The sequence below is a fragment of the Sinohyriopsis cumingii genome, chromosome 1, assembly GCF_028554795.1.
Source record: "Sinohyriopsis cumingii isolate HCF-2022 chromosome 1, ASM2855479v2, whole genome shotgun sequence".
In the NCBI taxonomy this organism is placed as follows: Eukaryota; Metazoa; Mollusca; class Bivalvia; order Unionida; family Unionidae; genus Sinohyriopsis; species Sinohyriopsis cumingii.
The window spans coordinates 126297082-126316401 of NC_142961.1; the positions used below are offsets into that span (position 1 = coordinate 126297082).

The 19320-nt window shown below is 34.8% G+C and overlaps 1 protein-coding gene across 10 annotated transcripts in view; it reads left to right on the top strand.

Moving 5' to 3' along the window:
- Window positions 1-19320, top strand: part of LOC149807832 (focal adhesion kinase 1-like) — a 242187-nt gene that overhangs the window by 85774 nt on the left and 137093 nt on the right. For 2 of the 10 annotated variants that reach the window (XM_089971173.1, XM_089971163.1), the window contains exon 1: window positions 9423-10811. The exons of 3 other annotated variants lie outside the window; for them this stretch is intronic. In XM_089971173.1, coding sequence (XP_089827299.1) covers window positions 10761-10811 — 51 coding nt within the window. In that variant the 5' untranslated portion in view covers window positions 9423-10760. Of the gene's footprint in view, window positions 1-9421; window positions 10812-19320 lie in introns of those variants that run through there. 5 more of the 10 variants (XM_089971191.1, XM_089971136.1, XM_089971199.1 and 2 more) reach the window with 5 other exon arrangements.

The following is a 19320-nucleotide window of genomic DNA, read 5'->3' on the forward strand; positions in this document are numbered from 1 at the left end:
ACAGTTTAAAATCATTCTTTGAAGAATATTGGTTTTGCTTCAAGTCATGCTTCCAAATTGAGCATTTTTATTATATGCATCATCTTTATAGTGTGAATTACCCTGTTTGGAGTAAGCTCTTGAGAGTTATTGTCATTGTTTGGTTGTTTTTGTCTTCATAACCATGCAGTTAAATTACCCAACCCCCCACCCAATCCAAAAGGTTAATATTTATTGTGATTGAGCACTATTTTATTCCATCATGATAGCTTGTGTTTAGTTATCCCTGTGACTCTTTGGTCTGTCATCTCATCTTGATTTTGTTTCTGTTGTTTTAATGCATGCAACCTTATGGGAGGAGCTGCACCCTCAGTTGGTCCACAGCTCAGTGTTGGCTAAAAGTGAGTTGTGCATTGCCTCCAACCCCCAACCCCCCCATCAGGGAGAAACAGCACCCTTTCAGTCCCCAAAGCCTGCCTTGGCAACAGGACCAAACTACTTGGAAGATGGAGTGCTACATTGCAGGTCTGTAAGATCTGAGAAAGGGACTTCCTATTGTTCAGAATTGCCCGACTGGTCACCAGTCATTTGAGCTCCATTATTATGGGGATTGGGATTGGATCAAGACCACCCTTAAGGCTACCATAGAATCTAGCCTGAAATTGAGAATCAGTAGGGGGATTGGATAGGCATTCTCCCCCCCCCCCCCCCCGTAATCCCAATAAATCACTAAGTGATATGAGACCTTCTACCACTGAAGAAGTGATTGGTCCTTCCCCTGCATGCAGTCTTCATGGAGAGGGCAGTGTTGCAATCTTTGGGCTGACATCATCATTGAATTTTGTAGTACAACTAGAACTTCCAGATTATTTGGCATTGTAGAGCTATATCTGTCTGCTTTTTTTGTAATACCACCCACTTTGGTGTATCTATGGTACACAGAGACAGTTTGTAATGGGATCTCTACCTCTAATGGGTTGTATATTCCATTTCCTGTCTATTTTGATTAGTGTAACACATTAGGCTACCCAACTAACTGAAAAATTCAGCTAAGAAATAGCAATGGTTCAGTTATTATTGCCTTTAAAATGTTGTTTTTTGAAGGTGTGAAATTATGCAATACTTGCCTGTCACTATTGATGCATGCCCTCCCCCACCCCACTCTGATGTCCTGGTGTAATCATTGCATTGGAAAAAGGGGACTGTTCTGTCCATGGCCATGCAAGGTGCACAAGTGGACCCTGTCTTATTGACAATTCTTCACTCTGTGAGAGGATGTATTCACTTAAGATTGGTGAGTTTTCGATGTGAAAAAGTATAAAACATAGAATAGCAATGATTAAGTATTGCATAAATAAAATTGGTTTACCCCCCACCCTGACAAAACTACTTTACACATGTCAAATTTAGGTAATTGACCCCAGTAATTTTCATATTCATAGTTGTTTGAGTTAGGGTATTTAGGGTGAGTACAAATGTTTAATACATGCCTATTTAGGAAAGTGGATTTTTAAAACTTTAATCCCTAGCTGATTTAAATATTAATCACTTATATCCAGCCAGGTATTGATTTTCCTTTTTCATCATCCTGTATACATATCTAAATTCCCCTTGACAACCATCTTCCATTCCCAGCCAATATTCGTCCATCTCATCAGTGGGTTATTACAGAGCTTGCACCAAATTGCCTGGAAGTTCAATTGTTCATTGATGTAGTTTTAAAATATATCAGTATTAAATTGCATAAAAAAGGTTTAATCTTTCTTCAAATCCTGTTTCAATCTCATTTTATACTGCAGAAAGACATTATCAGATTGCATTGTGTCTGGAGTTCTTTACTTTACTTTTCAATATCATTATTAAAAATTAGCATTTTTGCACAATTCTCTGCATGGAAAATTCTGAACTGGTGTGAATGGCAAGATTAATTAGGAATGGCACAAAGTTTGAATTGAGCAGTTTTTAAAGCTGGATACAGCAGATGGGATAGGGATTCATTATACTGGAGATAACAGCAATAAAAGCTGGCATTTCCATTGAAGCCAGCTTTGGGAAACGCCCATGAGAAAATGTGGGTTCCCTTTTCTACAAACACTGTCATATCAGCTCCTGACTCTGAAAAGTCCAAACTAAAATCAGCAGGGGTGATCCATTTTGTGAAGTTCTGCAGTTTGTGTGACTAACACATAAACAGTGTTGCTTCAGTTGTTAATTATTGCCAGGCTGTTAATTTTTGTTGTAATCAAACACAGCTGGAAATCTTGGCATAAAACCATAATGATTGTTGCATATTCACAAGGAGGCACCATAAGAATTACGTCATTTTGATAAGACTAAGTGATAGAAGAAAAGGACATTACTGGTAGCAAATATAAATGAAGCAGTTTTCAAGAAATGTTCCAGTTGCACAGAAGATTGTTTGCAGTAGTAATGATCAACATAGCGACTAAACATTGAACATATGCCACCAGACTCATTTGTTACATGAAACAGACACCATGACCAGCAACGATAAAACTGAAAGAAATTTTCTGCTGTTCAGTTTAGAATTCATGTAAATATGCTTATTGACAGTTAATGTTTAGTCTAGAATTCATAAAATAATGCATATTAACAATAAATGGTTAGTGTAGAATTTATAGAATGATACTTATTGACAGTTAATGTTTGGTCTAGATTTCATAGAATGATGCTTATTGACAGTTAATAGTTAGTGTAGAATTCATAGAATGATGCTTATTGACAGTTAATAGTTAGTGTAGAATTCATAGAATGATGCTTATTGACAGTTAATAGTTAGTGTAGAATTCATAGAATGATGCTTATTGACAGTGAATGGTTAGTGTGGAATTCAAAGAATGATGTGTATTGACAGTAATGAATAATGTAGAATTCAAAGAATGATGCTTATTGACAGTTAATGTTTAGTTTGGCATTTTATGGCACAGCAACGAGAGTAAGTTTTGTAGTGCTGAGGTAATTGGAGTAAAGTGCCTTACTGAAAGACACATCATGGTATCTGACTGGGGCTGATCTTTTGGTAGGATTTGAACTCACACCATTTCAGTCACAATTCCAGCATGTTAACCAGTGAGCCAACACAACTCCTGCTTCAAGTAGTCACCACGTACATTATGCAGGAGGGTGCATAGGGCCTTTTCTTTATTCCCACTTACAGTATGCAGGAGGGTGCATAGGGCCTTTTCTATATTCACACTTATTGTATGCAGGAGGGTGCAATAGGGCATTTTGAATATTCCCAGTCTTGCATGTGTTGACAGTAAATCTATTACAGTGAAGTACGAAAGGCTGAGATTTTTTAAATGCACAGTTGAACTACTCATAAAGGTCACCTGTATTCCACGGTCACCTGCCTTAAACAAATGCTCTTTATTAATTCCGTTAGCCTAACTGGTGATTACTTCTCTTTAATGACTACATTTCTGTTTATAGAGTTGGCCAGCTATGTCAGGTTTGACTGTGCATGGAACACCATCTCTTCAATTAGTCCTATATCCAATTCTCTTACTTGGAAGAGCTTTAATTTTTCTGAGGTCTAAGTGAATTTTAAGTTTTTTAAGATTTTTTTCATTGAATACATGTATTCTGTCTTAAGGTTTACATTAGTATAGAAATTTAGCTTAGAGCTATCAGGAATGAAACCAGAATTATCTTTCATTTTGAGAAAGGGTCTGTTTTAAATTGCATGACAGTGGTCAAATTTATCATCAAAATCCAAATACAATACTAACTTTTAATCAGATTATTATTTCACCCCCAAATCAGTTTTGCAGACTGTAACAGAAATCTAATTTTTACAGATTTGCCAATTTGTCTTGTTGACTGCTGGTTATGATCTCTGTAACTTGAGCAAAAAATGCTTGCAGATCAGGAATAATTTTTATGGTTACGATGGATTACTTAACTGCTCATAGTTTTTTTTAAATAATCAGAATAACTGAAAAATTTGTAGCTTAGAACAAAACAGCAGTTTTGTCAGAATCCATTATGATTGGAGAATGGAGACAGCATCATCCTGAGAAGACACACCTAGCAGTAATAATTTATGTAAATAAAGACTTGAAGAGAGAAGAATGTAATGATTCTATTTTTAAAAAATAGACTTGACCAGTTCCTTATAATCGTTTCATAAAATGTCCAATAGGGTTGAGTGAGTTATTGCTGCAGTTAAAATGTAGTTGGGGGGGGGGGGGGTAAAACTAATTTTAATTATGCAGTACTTCCTGTCCACTATTGCCAAATGCCCTCCTCCAATCCAGTTGAGATATTCTGGCATTATCATATGTGATAAAGACTGTTCAGCCTGTGCATGGACATGCCAGGTATATTAGTGGACCATGTTTTATTGACAATCCTTCACTCTGAGAGAGGATATATTCACTTCAGACAGATAGGTATTTTGGTATGATTCAGGAATAAGCTTCGCAATAGTGACTGGTAAATACTGTATAATTTAAATTAGTTAACCCTCTCCCAATGACATTTTCCTGAGTATTATTAGCTCATCTTCCATAGTCAAGGGTCATTGATTAACGTTGTTTGATACGGATAGTATCGAACAGTCAATCCACAAGTCTTGACTTGCAAACATGATGTTAGCTGTGTTCCAAATCTTCCTCTTAGAACTCTATGATGCTGTGGAATAATGCATACTGCCAAATTTTTCAAGAATTCCAGTAGTTCCATTAGTAAATGAAATCTAGGGATAGACCTAATGCATGCACGGAAAATTAGTGTAATTAGTTTGTTATATTGAATTTAAAGCCAGCTTTGCAATAATTAAGTTTTAGGCAACACAGAAAGTGGGTCTAGATCCTCTTGTAATGAATAATTTTACTTCCCGATTGAGACTGGATATCCTGTGATAAATTATCCAGTTTGAGCAGGAGGTTTACATTTTGTTTTGTTTATGGCTGAGACAGAAGATGTATCCAGATAAACAGCTATCAGCATTTTGATCTTTTGAAATTTAACACTTTGAAAGAAAACCAATTTATTGAAGTGTTATTGTAGATGGTTCTTTTCAAATGGAGACATAAATAGAGTGTGATTGTACAATCCTGTTCAAGAGCCCCTTGGATAATACCTTGGACAAACACTTATTAATATGATTACATTTTGTGTGTCACTTCAAGTAATCAGTAAAATATATTTATATACATGTACCATAAGTTACACACTTATCTGTCAGATTCAACTGCAGATCTGCCATCACATGATACATCTGTCCATGCAGTTTATTAGGAGTAATTAGTAGAACATACACACTAGATCCTGATTTACTATTACATAATGTACCGGCAGAGCAAGGTCTGTGTTGGTTGGACCCAACTTATATGTGAAGCTGTATGGAAATATTACAAGAGACAAAATTATAATTAAAATTTTTATTAGGCAGACTCCATTTTGTTTTTTTACAGGACAGCGTTCACTGGGAAGGTCATGATAGAAAATCGTAGCAAATTTTATGAAGATACTGTGTAGATTTTTAATGTCGTTTTAACAATATTAGTCATATCGCTATCATATCTGCAGTGTGGCAGTTTATAATGATGTCTAGCACTGGGGCATCATGCTGCAGACATGTTTCATAATGTCCCACCTGGTCACATTATTCTGACATCAGGCCAACCAGTCCTAACACTAACCTCTTAATGCTGAGCACCAAGCGAGGCAGCTGTTAGTACCATTTTTGTAAGTCTTTGGTATGACTCGGCTGAGGTTCGAACCCGTGACCTAACACATCTTAGATGGAAGCTCCAACCAAAGGCCACCAAAGTGGTCTTGATGAAGATTATCTGATAGAGATTCAGGAAATATTAAGTAAGCAAAAGTGGGATGGATGTACAGACGGACAAGCTGTCTCTGTATCCCACCCCCATCCACAAACTGCAAAAGAAAGGTTGTGGGATAATAAGCAAAAACATAAGGGATATTGGCATTATTAATGAATTAATACCATTAAGCCTATAGTGAGAGACCATCTGTCTTGAGAGATCATATTCTTAAATGCACAAATTTATTCATTAGTTTTATGATCTGTTATGAAAGACCACTTGTCATGAGAGACCATACTTTTTTGGCACAAATAGTTATCTTTCAAGACAGGTTCATCTCTAGTTGTAATGAACAAAATACAATAAATATTAGTAGATAGAGTTATAACCTGTTTGTTGTCAAACCTTCTATAACTTTAAAGGCCAGAACATCTTTATTTCATTGGATCAGTCTTAATTCACCCCATATTTAAAGTTGCTGCAAAAAAAAATAAAGATGCTGCTGGAGCCAAATAATATATTAATTCATTGTCAATTCATTACAAACTATGATTTAGCTGGGTCATGCATAATGACCCTTTTTTCAAACATAAAATATCCCCCCTCCCACCCTTTACAAGTCCCCCTCCCCAGCCCAGTCTAGAAAGTTGGCAGGTATGAAGAAATGGTGGCTTTGGCATTACTGTGGGGGTGGGGGAAGTGTCTATGACACCTCCTGAATGGAAATTTTACCGATGTGACCCCTAATGTATCGGCACACATTTGGAGGGGAGGATTGCCCCTTGGGTTTGCTCAAGGTACAGCACTATTCATGCATGAAAATTCCTGCTGTACTTTCTTCATTTTAAGAAATGATATTTGTTCTGTTCCTTTTTTGGTGGTATGTGACATTGTAGCATGAATGATACCATTGATGGATGAGTTGCCATAAAAACTGCCCTACTGCCCAATCTGACACACCAAAGTTCTCTGCTATTATTGTCATTACCATAATTCTCAGAATGTCCCTTGAGAGGTTTGGAATAATTTTGCTAGTTTCAGCATTTCAGCCCAATTGTTCTATTGATTTTAGACAGTTGAACAGTGCTTGATTAAATTGACAAGGATACAAGGAAGTAACATCAGCCTCATTGGGAATGTAGAAATGTCTGTAACTGAATTCCAGAGACAAAGCATGGCATTTGTTGAGGTGCCTGATTGAATGATGGCCTTATCTGTGCATTCAGACTGGTGTCAGCTGCACCTTTGTTGGAAAAAAGTGTACAGTTGGATTAGTTTCTTAGCTTTGAAATAACTAACAGAAATAAAATCACAAATTTGAAATGTGTATTGAAATCGAAACATAAATCAGCTAAGCATTTTACATTATTTTCAAAGATCAAAATATAAAATTCAAATCAAGCAAATGACCAGCTGTTCTATCAGTACATTTGGAACGCATAAATATGCTATTGTGTGAATAAAAAAATATTGATTTTATGCCCCTACTGGTTTTATGTTTTTGTTTCTCCCCGAAGCAACGGATGTGTCAGCACAAAGGAAGACCAAATTATCCCTGACTCAGGTGAAGCAGATTCATTAAATGGACCAGGTGCAAATAGGCCGTGTGTGTTGGTCCTTTATGGTTGACTCGTGCCATGGATGATGTATCTGTGATTAGAAAGAGGCTGAAATTATCATGTATCTATTATTCATTCAGTCTGATTGTCTATAAAGGAGATGAACTCTTTGCAATTTCTGTAATGGTTAAACCCATTGTTACCATTGTTATGGATTGATTTTGTATTATCTTGTTCCTTGTACATTTTTTTGGTATGACAGATAGCTGACAGGATTTTAATTCTATTGGTGAATATGTTGTTTGCAGCTGCGATTATTAATCCATCAGTTGAATATTCCAAAATACAAAGTCAAGCTATTCTCAAATTCATTGACATCGTGTCGACATGGCATTATATAGAGGTGTCTTAAAACGGGTCTAATGTATATGGAGGAAACTGGGGACAAACATGATTTGTACTTGCACATATCTTATTAGTGTTATTATAAATTTACCCATTACCACATGTCAGTCAAACTCTAACATTTGCCATTACCTATGTACTACACACCAATACTGTTGCTTCACAAATGTGTGTATCGTTATGTAACAAATCACAGGCACACTGAACGCTTATGGGCATTCAGGTCTCATTTGCATCACCTATTAGACTGTTACAGTAAATATACAAAATGAATTAGTGATAGCATTAATATTTTTTAAAATGTTTTTTTATTAAAAAAATCAGTAAATGGTAAAAATTATTCTTTTTATTTGGAGTAATTGTTCAAATAGAAAATATTTCGCTTAATGTGATGTCTGTGCTGATGATTTTGCATGGTTATCACTGCTTATACATTTTGTCAATTTACAGTTGTGCTTATATATTTACCCTAATCAATAAATCAAAACCTTCCTTTTCTATGAATCTCAAAATATCTGACATGCCATCAAACTCTAAAACTACTACTATTACTCCTACTACTGAATTAACATAATGGGACTCATTGCAAATAGTTAAATTACCCTGCAGTTTTTACATTAAGGTATATTATTTTACTTTCATCGACTTTGCCAATATTGACTTATGATAGTAACAGATTATGATTGGTTGACAGATGTTTGGAGTCATAGATCACAGCAGGCGATTAATAGGCATTGTTGTTGTACAATAACAACTAGCTAGTACAAGGGACTAATTTTGAATATACTTTCCAGTGGTTTATTCTGGCCTGTTGTTGAACCCTTCATTCAGAGAAAACACTCCCCACTGTGATATGCAATGAAGAATGGAAGAATATTTGGAAATATAAAAATGCATGCTATGTATTATACACTGAGTTTCAGTCATTAACTGAAGGCAATGAACCCATTTTGTGTCTCAGTGTTGTATAGAATGTTTACTACATGAGGATAAATCTACATTTTGCATATTACAGTGTTAATTGGGATCTCACTACTAGGTGATGAAACTATTATTAATATGCTTGGTATGATAAACATTTCATGTATTTGAGCAGCAGCAGCTTTCTTTGTTTCCTTGCCAGTCTCTGAGTGCATTGATCCTCCTATATTAGTGTTGCACAAAACAATTGGGATCAATTGTCAACTGTTGGCTCACATAGCACTGCGCTACAATCAGCTGTTTTACGATGCTTTCAGTGATGTTTTGTATCAAGGCAGTGCAGATGTTTTATCAGAGACATTGAAGTCAACTTGGATAGACTTCCATATCCTTTATCATCACAGAAGTGTTCTTCCACATGTATTCAGGGATGTTGGGTTGCCATTCACTTTTCTAATGAAAATAAGTGAGGTGATTTTGTTTGAATTGTCAGTGTTTTCTGAAATTAAAATAGATGACCTTGTATTAGTGAAGGGAAATTTTCTCTTGAACATTTGAAATTTTATGTTCAAATTTTGCAAGGAATATTACAGTAAGATTTTTCTGGAATGTACATTTACATAAAATGTTGTTTTATGTATTTTGGAGCCATGAAGATAAGTCCCTGTATGGTATTTAATTTGTGCATGGACTTGTCATAAGTCAAGTGAATTTATATTTCTGAGTTTGGACTTATTATCAGTCAGCTTAGCTGACAGTTTCTTCATGTTATCCAGTATACAACATGTTAATGATTTGACCAGATCTACTTGACACACCATTAGTAATAGATTTCAGTTTGTGTTATTAAAAGAAATATAGCTGATAATTGATTGACTGTATGACTCATTGGCAGAAAGATTGTAGAGCAGTGGATTTACATGCTGTAAATTTTCAATGGGATGGTTGGGAAGCTGACTTGTAAAGAAGAAAGAGAAACAACGTTCTGTATCAGTGACAAGCACAAGAGCCAAGAATTTGTATCATTAATAATTCATAAGTGTTGTAGTAGTGCTTGTACTCTAAAACACTCTGCACCAGACTTGCCATATTTGAGGCAGAAAGGGATGTGTGGCTAGAAGAACAATCCAGAACTAAGTTTAACAGCAGCTTCTGTACCAATAGGGAGGACTTTATCTGTGACAAGCATTACTTCAGGAGATAGGGTCATGTTTATATGATAACTGCACAAGGAAAACAAAGGGCCCCCATCAGGAAGTCCAGGTTCCTTGGATTTATTATACATGTTCAAAGGCAGTGGTAATTTGTTAGGAGAGTAGTGGCAAGAGAGGGAATTTTCTCCATGCTGGGTTGAATTGTTTGCTTCATGTTTTAAAATATGATCAGATAGCCACTTTATTATGTGATAATCTTTGATAACCTTTTGTTACCTGGAGAAGATGACATCCTAATGTGATCAGTTGATGAACAGACCTGTGAAGAAGTTTAATTAACCAGTTTGTTTAGTTTCCAAATTTCATCAAACTGTTTGTGCTTATGTTCTCAAATACTGTTTGATAACTTGTAGTATATTCACTATTTTAGAAGACATCTGAAGGTAATATACTGTGCTGTGGAGAAATACATGTAGATGTCAAGGCCTCAATTTACAAATGTTGATAAAATTGCTGATTAGGCTCTGAAGCATGTATCAGTAGGATTAAAGTGACAGTTCTGTGTAATTAGATATATCTAACTATAGTTATAGGTAAATACAGTGATATAATCCAAGCAAAATGACAGGTTATTGATGATATCAGGTATAGAGAGATATGTAATTACAAGTAGTTATATGTAGACCATGCATCTATCTTTTTACATGACTAGTGGATCCTGCTAACATACTGAAGGACATGTGGAAGTGATCTACTTGGTGATTCATTGGGAAATGGTGTATTTACTAATTCATTTGGATTTATTCAACTATCCATCTGTCCTTCGTTTTGGGAAGTAGAGATGACTACAACTTTTCAGCTGCAGTAGAATATTGACAGCCAGCTTAAAGAAATCATTGACAGGTCAACTTAAGTTTGGGATTTAATCATACATTCAATACAAGATGTATCAAGGAATGGTTTTAGCAATCCGGCCTGATGAAAGGGGTTGCATGGTAAGAAATTGTTGTAACAGATCAATTTAAGTGCATGTACCCACAACTCTGTCTCTGTCTTTCACAAACATTCATGGACACACACACACGCGCACACACACACTTTACCCTTCTTAATTCTAATCATTGCAGTATTATCCCTTTCATGTATTAACAGTCATGTGAATCATCATGTAGGTTAGTTGCAGGATTAGATAAACTAATTATTGCTTTAATTTTTTAAAACCAGTGAAATATTTTGATTCATTAATGGAATGAAATTATGTTAAAACATTCTTTTTTGACAACATGATGAAATATATGGAAAAAATTTGTTTTTTTAATACAAATTATTCAGCTTAATACATCACTGCCCTTCACAGTTCCTGTATTTTTTGCAGTCCACTGTGTTTGCGCTTTGATATTGACTTGGTTGATATTGAATGCCCTTAGTATGGTTTTATGAATCTATTAATTTTTCCAAATGGTCACCTTCTAATAACCTTCTTTAAGTAGCCACCATGTCAGGGACAGAATGAACCATACCTTTTCATATGTGAATGCTTTGGTGTCCCAGTGCTTTTGAAAAAGATGTATGAGAATCTGTTATTCTGCCATGCATGCACTTATGTATAATGTTATTGCTAGTGGTCAGATAAAAATGTGCAATAACAAATTGCCTATTTACAAGGTTATGAAAATGTTCATGATGCCCACATATTGGGATGGGATTGGTCTGGAGCAATTACTGTTAGGTAGGTCTGTTTGGTTTGTAATAATAATAATATTATTGATAAATAACAGTAGGTTTATTTATTGAGGGTGACATGTTTAGTTTTGTTGATCTAACCTACATTGTGGTCATCTATTATTTACATGTTTATATCATTGCTCATAGATTTGCTAAACACCTTTCTCTGTCTTATGCAGTTTCTCAGGCTAATGTGAATGCATATCTCATAAAATACAATGTGTGCAGCTTTTTGCATCTACACATCATGCACAAGAAGAGCTGTTTGGATGGTGTATTCTGTTGTCTGACATCTGTTCATCTGTTAGCACAAATTTATCGCTACTTCTAAACTACTTGGAGGATAGCCTTTAAACTTTATATACACATTGGTCTATTTGGTCATAAATGACAATGGTAATGCTTGGACATTCAATATGGCCACCACAGTGGCCATCTTGAAAATCTTATCATTACTCATTCTGATTGGATAGTCATATCAAGATGGAGTTTTCATGGTTATATCAAGATAGAGTTTTCACTAGAAGACTTCTTATGGTGTCCTCTTGTTCTAAACGAAAATGGTGCTGATCTGAATTCCAACATGGCCACCAAGGTAGCCATCTTGAAAACCTCATTATTGCTGCTCTTTTTAAATATATGGTCAGATGAATATTGAACTTTCACAAAAATGCTTCTTTTATGTCTAGTTGTTCCTAAATAAATGGTGCCAATCTGACATCCTACATTGCCACCACAGTGGCCATCTTGAAAATTTTGTTATTACTACTCAACCTGAATGGATGGTTGTATCAACACAGACTTTTCAGTGACAGACTTCTTATGATGTCTAGTCGATCCTAAATGATAAAGGTACCAGCTTAATACCCAATATATCCGCCTTTTGAAAATCTTGATGCTAATGCTACTTTTCCTGAATGGATGGTTATATCAAAATAGGTTTCTCACTAGCAGAAATCTTACAAAGTTTATTTGGTTCTACAAGAAAGTGGTGCTGATCCAACATCCAACATGGCCACCATCATAGTCATCTTGAAAATCTTGTCACTAATCCTCCTTCATGGATAGTCATATAGTCATATCAACATACGGTTTACACTAAAAGACTTCTTCTAATGTCTTCTTGGTCAGAACTAAAAATTATGCTGATCTGATATCCAATATGGCCACCACAAAAGCAATCTTATAAATCTTATAACTGCCATTTCTCCTGAACAAAAAGTCAAATTGATATGGGGTTTTTCCTATCCTGTCTAGTTACTCCTGAATGAAGATGGTTACACTCTGACATCCAATATGGCCACCACTGTTCCCATCTTGAAAATGTCACTACACCTACTGAATGGGTGGTCATATCAACATGGGAGTTTCTTGAAAGACTTCTTATGATGTCCGGTTGGTCCTGTATGAAAATGGTGCATACCCAATGTCCAGTCTGGTTATTATGGCAGCCATCCTGACAAAAGGTCATATTGATTTAGGGTTTTCACTGAAGGACTTCATTCTTATGTCTAGTTGGTTCCAAATGAATATGGTTCACTTGGGCATCCAATATGACTGCCACGGTAACCATTTTGAAAATCTTATTATTGCTATCAACTTGTAGGTGTAACTCTGTAACAGAAAGAAACAAAAGCAACACGTTTAGTAAATTCAATAAATAAACTTATTTCTTTAAGTAACAGAGTTAAAATTTAAAAGAAACTTACAATATTTTGAATTAAATCCCAAATAATCCTAAAAGTTCTGTCACAAATCCAAATGTATAGAGTGTTCTGAATAAATTCCAATATTGAATGTGCTGATATACCAATAGTCTTGAATAGGTTGATGTACTGACATTCTTGATAAATCATCTAGAATGTATTTGAATCAATGCACAGTGATCCCAAAATAGTGCATTCTTCCAAACAGTAAATGAGCACTTTGTAATTCCAATGAATAATTTTTAAATAAATGATTCTTCTCACATTGTATGTGAACAAAACTGAACATAAAGGAGGAATGAAGAATTTGTTTACCACAGTCTTATATAAAAACCAAAGACACCATAAATTGACCAGGATGTGGATCACAAGTGTGCTTCGTGAACATTTAAATTTTTGTAAATAAGGCTATAATATGAACTCAGATATCAGCAAAATTTTTTGCCATATTGTGAATTTAACCTCAAAAGTGTATTACACTAACTAGCTGTTGAAAACTTAACATTGCAGTTCAGCTCACTGCCACAAACTTTTAAAGTCTTCATTGCCAGATGTATTGTTTTTAAAATGGATATTCATTGCTATCTTATGACCTTTAGTGATTATGGCCACTGCTAGTGCCAACAGAGATATGGATGGACAACTACTAAAGAAAAGTTGTAGCATATTGTTTTTATTTTCCCCCCTGATGAAAAAGTGCACTTTCAGCAGGTCTAGATTTGAAGGACATTGGACAAAAACTTGTGGGCAACTCTCACTGCCATGCTCAAAATGCAGCAATGAAGTGGTACAGTACATGTTTATCCACAACCTGCATAAATAGTCAAGTCCATATATTAATAGCATTTTCAATGTCATCAAACATTTGTGCAGTATTCCATGGAAGGTTACCTAGATTCTGCTGGAATGTCAGAATGTCAGCATGATCGATATTTAATGGTTTTATGGTTATAGGATTGGTCAGCTTTCAAACCAGACTTCCTTATGTAGAAAAATGGGGAAGTGATCACTTAAACCTCATAATAATAATAATAATAATACTAATAATAACTATTTGAACAGAATATCTCAGTTACTTTATTATACACTTTCCCCCCTGAGATCCTCAGGATGAACCAATTATTGTAAATACAAGAGGGAAAAACAAGAATTGAAAAATTAAAAATAGTAAACCATGCTTAAAATACATGAAGTGTAAAAGCAAAAATACATGAAGTACAAAAGCAAAAGTGTATATGAATGCATTAACAGAATAAATTGCAGTGCCTGTATTCATAAAATATGCATGATTTGATGCAGTGTCTTGCATATTTGCATATGTGTCATGCCAAAAGGTCGTGTGAAAGTTAAGCCAATTTTGATTTATTTTAACATTCATTAGATCTCTAGATTATAGATTTTGTTTTCTTCATCTTTCAAACTACGTTTGCAGATGGGGGTCCGTAAATCACATCAACCAGGAAAGGTTTTGTACTTGGCTTAAATTCATGACCAGTTCTCCTTTGACTGACGTAACATCTTTTACATAAATTATGACACCTCCACGCCAGACCCTCTATCTGTTCTAATATGCATGTCATAACCATCAATAATCAGCAGATAATTTTTAAGATGTTATGACCGAGTGAAAAACAGCTGAATACAGCAGACATACATGTTGCTTTGTTTCTAAAACAAATTCTTTTTAAAACAGATTTTCTTTCACTAAATTTTCTTACTTGTGACTTTTATTTACAGTGATGGGCATATATTATTTTCCTCATTAGTTTTGATCTAGGATTATATATTTGACAAGGAAGTTAGTACCTAACAACCTTTCTACTGACTAGTTGTGTGAACTTTGATGTTGTTTCAATTTTCTACCTTCAGGGCTTGTGAAATAAGTTTGTAAAAATGTTGTTGTTGATCAGGGCACTGCTTAAAGTAATTTTCAAGAACTTTGCTATATTATTTTGATGTCAAGTACAGTAAAGGCATAAATTATTAAACTTGTAGACTTGAGTTGGGGGTCCCGAGTGGCTAGTTGGTCTAAGGTGCTCACCTTTACATCTCACCTCTGTCCGCATCTGTTGGAGTGAGACTCAAGCAGTGTGGGTATGTGAGAAAGTTTGCTAGAAGCTTCAGGGGTAGGTGGATCTTTACAAGATTGTTCCTCCACCAGATAAACTAGCTGCCATGTATAGCCTATCCTGTGCTGAAAAATGGCATTAAACCCATAACAATAGCAACAACAACTTGAGTTGAAATGAGTATACCATTTAAGAAGTCATTAATATGTGCACTATAGTCAGATAGAAATTCAGCTTATTTTTCCTTCAAAACATATGCTTCATTACATGATCTAAATGATAATGTACTAATGTGCTTGCTTTGCACCAGTGAGGTCCTTGGTTTTGTCCATAGCACTAGCATATGTATGGCTCCCTAGTTTCCCATCCGTTTTTGGTGGTCTCCTGAAGCTCTTCAGGATTTCTTTCTTAAAAAAAACCCAGAAACCACTTACACCATCATCCAAGATTTGCACGTGTCTACACAGTCGCCACTGAGACATACAAGCTGCAGAGAATATTGATTTTGACTTGGCCAGACATCATTCATGGTAAAGATGCAAGAGGAGGATGTTTATTAAAATGCAGTAGAATAGAAAAAAATCATAAATGTACAAAATATGTACCAGTCTAAGCTTTATCATTGACTGTTGAATGGTTGACTGGATTTTGTATCAGACTTAGTTGTTAGACCCATGGTTTGATTATGTGGATCTGGACAGTGTAGGGTCATGCTGGTTCTAGATCAGTGAGTCAGGAACGAGGTTTTCAGGCCCTTCTATATGCAAATGTAGTTGGTCCTAAATGATAATGATGCCCATCTGCCCTCCCAGAACATGACAAATCTCATAACAGCTACTTTTTCTAAGTGACAGTGATGGCCATGTGCTCTCCCAGAACTTGACAAATCTCATAACAGCTGCTTTTTCTAAGTGATAATGATGCCCATGTGCCCTCCCAGAACATGACAAATCTTATAACAGCTGCTTTTTCTAAATGATAATGATGCCCATGACTGCCTTCCCAGAATTTGACAAATCTCGTAACAGCTGTTTTTCCTAAATGGATGACCATATTCACATTGTTTGTTGACTCTAATCAGTATTAAAATGATGCTGATCAAAACAACAAAATGGCTGCCTTTATAGCCATCATGAAAATTGTTACATGCCTGCTTCTCTTGAATGGATGGTCTTGTTGTCATGGGGTTTTAACTAAAACATTATAACATTATGTAGCTGATCTGAATCAAAATGGTGCTCATCAGACCTCTAATATGGCACCTTGGTGGCCATCATGAGTGTCTTGTTAACACTATTCATTTATGAATGATGGTATTGACATGGTGTTTCATTAATGCTTCTTGCAGATTTTAGTTAGTTCTAATTGCCAACACGTTAGAATAACGGTGCAGATCTAACAATCAACATATCAACACTTTTGTGAATGAATTTTGAGACCCAAGCCTTTCTGACCTTTGTGACAAGCTGAAGGTCATTGCTTGCATTTTATACTTTACTGACCTTGTGAACATAGTGTCTTGCTTATATACATGTACAAGTGAAATTTGACCAGTTTTATTTAGTTGCATTTCAATGAAAATGTTGATATTGAGCATTCTGATGTTGGTTTTAGGATGAAATAATTTTTTCACTGGTTATTACTTTACTGGCTTGTGAGAATGATAACGCAAACACGTTATAAATGGGTTATTATCAAACCCAGTTTTTGGATATATCCGATGCATATATTGAATGATACCGATTAAAATTATCAGTTTAACTAAACTTTACTTCTGGATATATCTTGACACTGAGACAAGTTCAGTGATTTTCTATCCATGATGCCAGAACAAAAAATCAAAGGTCCTTATTTTTGTACAGCACTCTCAGATACTGAATACTCAAATATATAATATATTGTGAACACTTAGACATGTAATATCTTGTGAACACTCAGACATGTAATGTCATGTGAACACTTAGACCTGTAATATCTTGTAAACACATAGACATGTTATATCTTTTGGACACTCAGACATGTAATATCTTGTAAACACTTAGACATATTATATCTTTTGAACACTTGGACCTGTAATATCTTGTGAACATTTAGACATTTAATATCATGTGAACATTTAGACATGTAATATCTTGTGAACATTCAGACATGTAATGTCATGTGAACACATAGACATGTTATATCTTTCAAACACTCAGACATGTAATATCTTGTGAACACATGTAAGAAAATATATCAGTTACCAGATTTGTTATGTTGGAGTTTCTCAAGACTATTAGAATGGTTTGAATAATTAGCACCCCTCAACTTTTTTTATACAAGAACAGTAGAAAGAAGTTTATATTGAATTCATGGAAATTCTTTTCAGGCAGTAGATCATTAGTTCCTTATGGAGACCATTGTTTATTTGTAAGATTTATTTTCTCCATATATTATGTGTCACTTCCACAAGTTCTTGCAGCTGATGTAACTTTCAGCAGGTTCATTTGTAGGCATTGCGTTATCTTGTTGATTACCATGATTAAAGAAACATTATCAGTAGGACCTACTGGTGATAGTAAGGTTCCGTAAAAAAAGATAAAGGAAGATTCAGGTGGAACACCAACATGGTGTTGATGTTTCTTTGTGGTCACTTGCAGGAATCTTGTAATAAAACTGTATTAAATCTACCCAGTATATAACATTTCTTTTGGGGAGACAAATTCAACTAAAATATATCAAGTGGTGTTTATTTTGTTTTATATTGTCATGCAATTTTAAGACATACATTTTGGAACTGTTTTGTTTATTGTTTGAGACATTTGCAGTGTTAAAATTAAAAAGCATCTTGTGATGAAGTACTTTCAGTTTGTTTTAAATATGAAGTTCATTTGCCATCAAATGTGGTTTCAGTTTCTAACAATAGAGAAACCATTACACAACTTCACAAAAACTGTGAAACACTACTGGACAGAATTGACCAATATTTTATAGAAAGCATTGATGGCATTCAGATTTATAAAAAAATACAAATGATGTTGATTTGCCATCATTCAGGACTGCCTATACTAAAATACAAATGATGTTGATTTGCCATCATTCAGGACTGCCTATACTAAAATACAAATGATGTTGATTTGCCATCATTCAGGACTGCCTATATTAAAATATAAATGATGTTGATTTGCCATCATTCAGGACTGCCTATACTAAAATTAGCAAAACATTTATTATACAATTTGTTTTCAAAAACTGATGAACAGAATTTGACCCAGTTTTGGTACAGAAAGCGGCCAAACATGATCTGTTTAAAATTTATATAAATGATTTTAATTTTCTACAGATGATGCTTATCTGACATCAAATATGGCTGCCATTACTAAAAATAGAAAAATATTAAAAAATTCATCTCATATACTACTGAAGAGAATTTTACGATCTTGGACAGAATATAACCTAGCTAGAAGGTCTTTTGGATGCAATTGACACCAATGTACCATCACATTGGGCTGTTGTTACCCAAAATAGCCCATTGAGATTCATTGATATAATCCAGTTCATTAAAGCTGGTAGAGTATTAAGATAAATAGGTGTTAAGGGAAGTACGTCATCCTTTATTAGATTGTCATACAGATGACAGCAAGTCTATACAAAGATTGAAATTCTTGAAGCTTACATGTGTTTGTTTTCATGTATGATGCACTTACATACATATATGTATTGTCATTTTATTATTAGCAGATAGTATGTTACTTATTATGTGTTGTTGAAATCAATGCATGTTGACAACAGTCGTCCAACTAATCTGAGGACCCTGTGTCAGTGAGTGATCTAAGGCACTCACCTTTACAGATCACTCACTCATCTCACCTCAAGTAAATGTCAGTGCAGAGTACAAATTCTGTAAGAAGTAAATAAAAAATAAAAAAATTAAGGAAAAACCTATTTAGACAGATGAGATCTTGATCAATTGTTCATGTTTGTCATAACTCTTAACATTCCTTACAAAATGTCCACTTACAGAT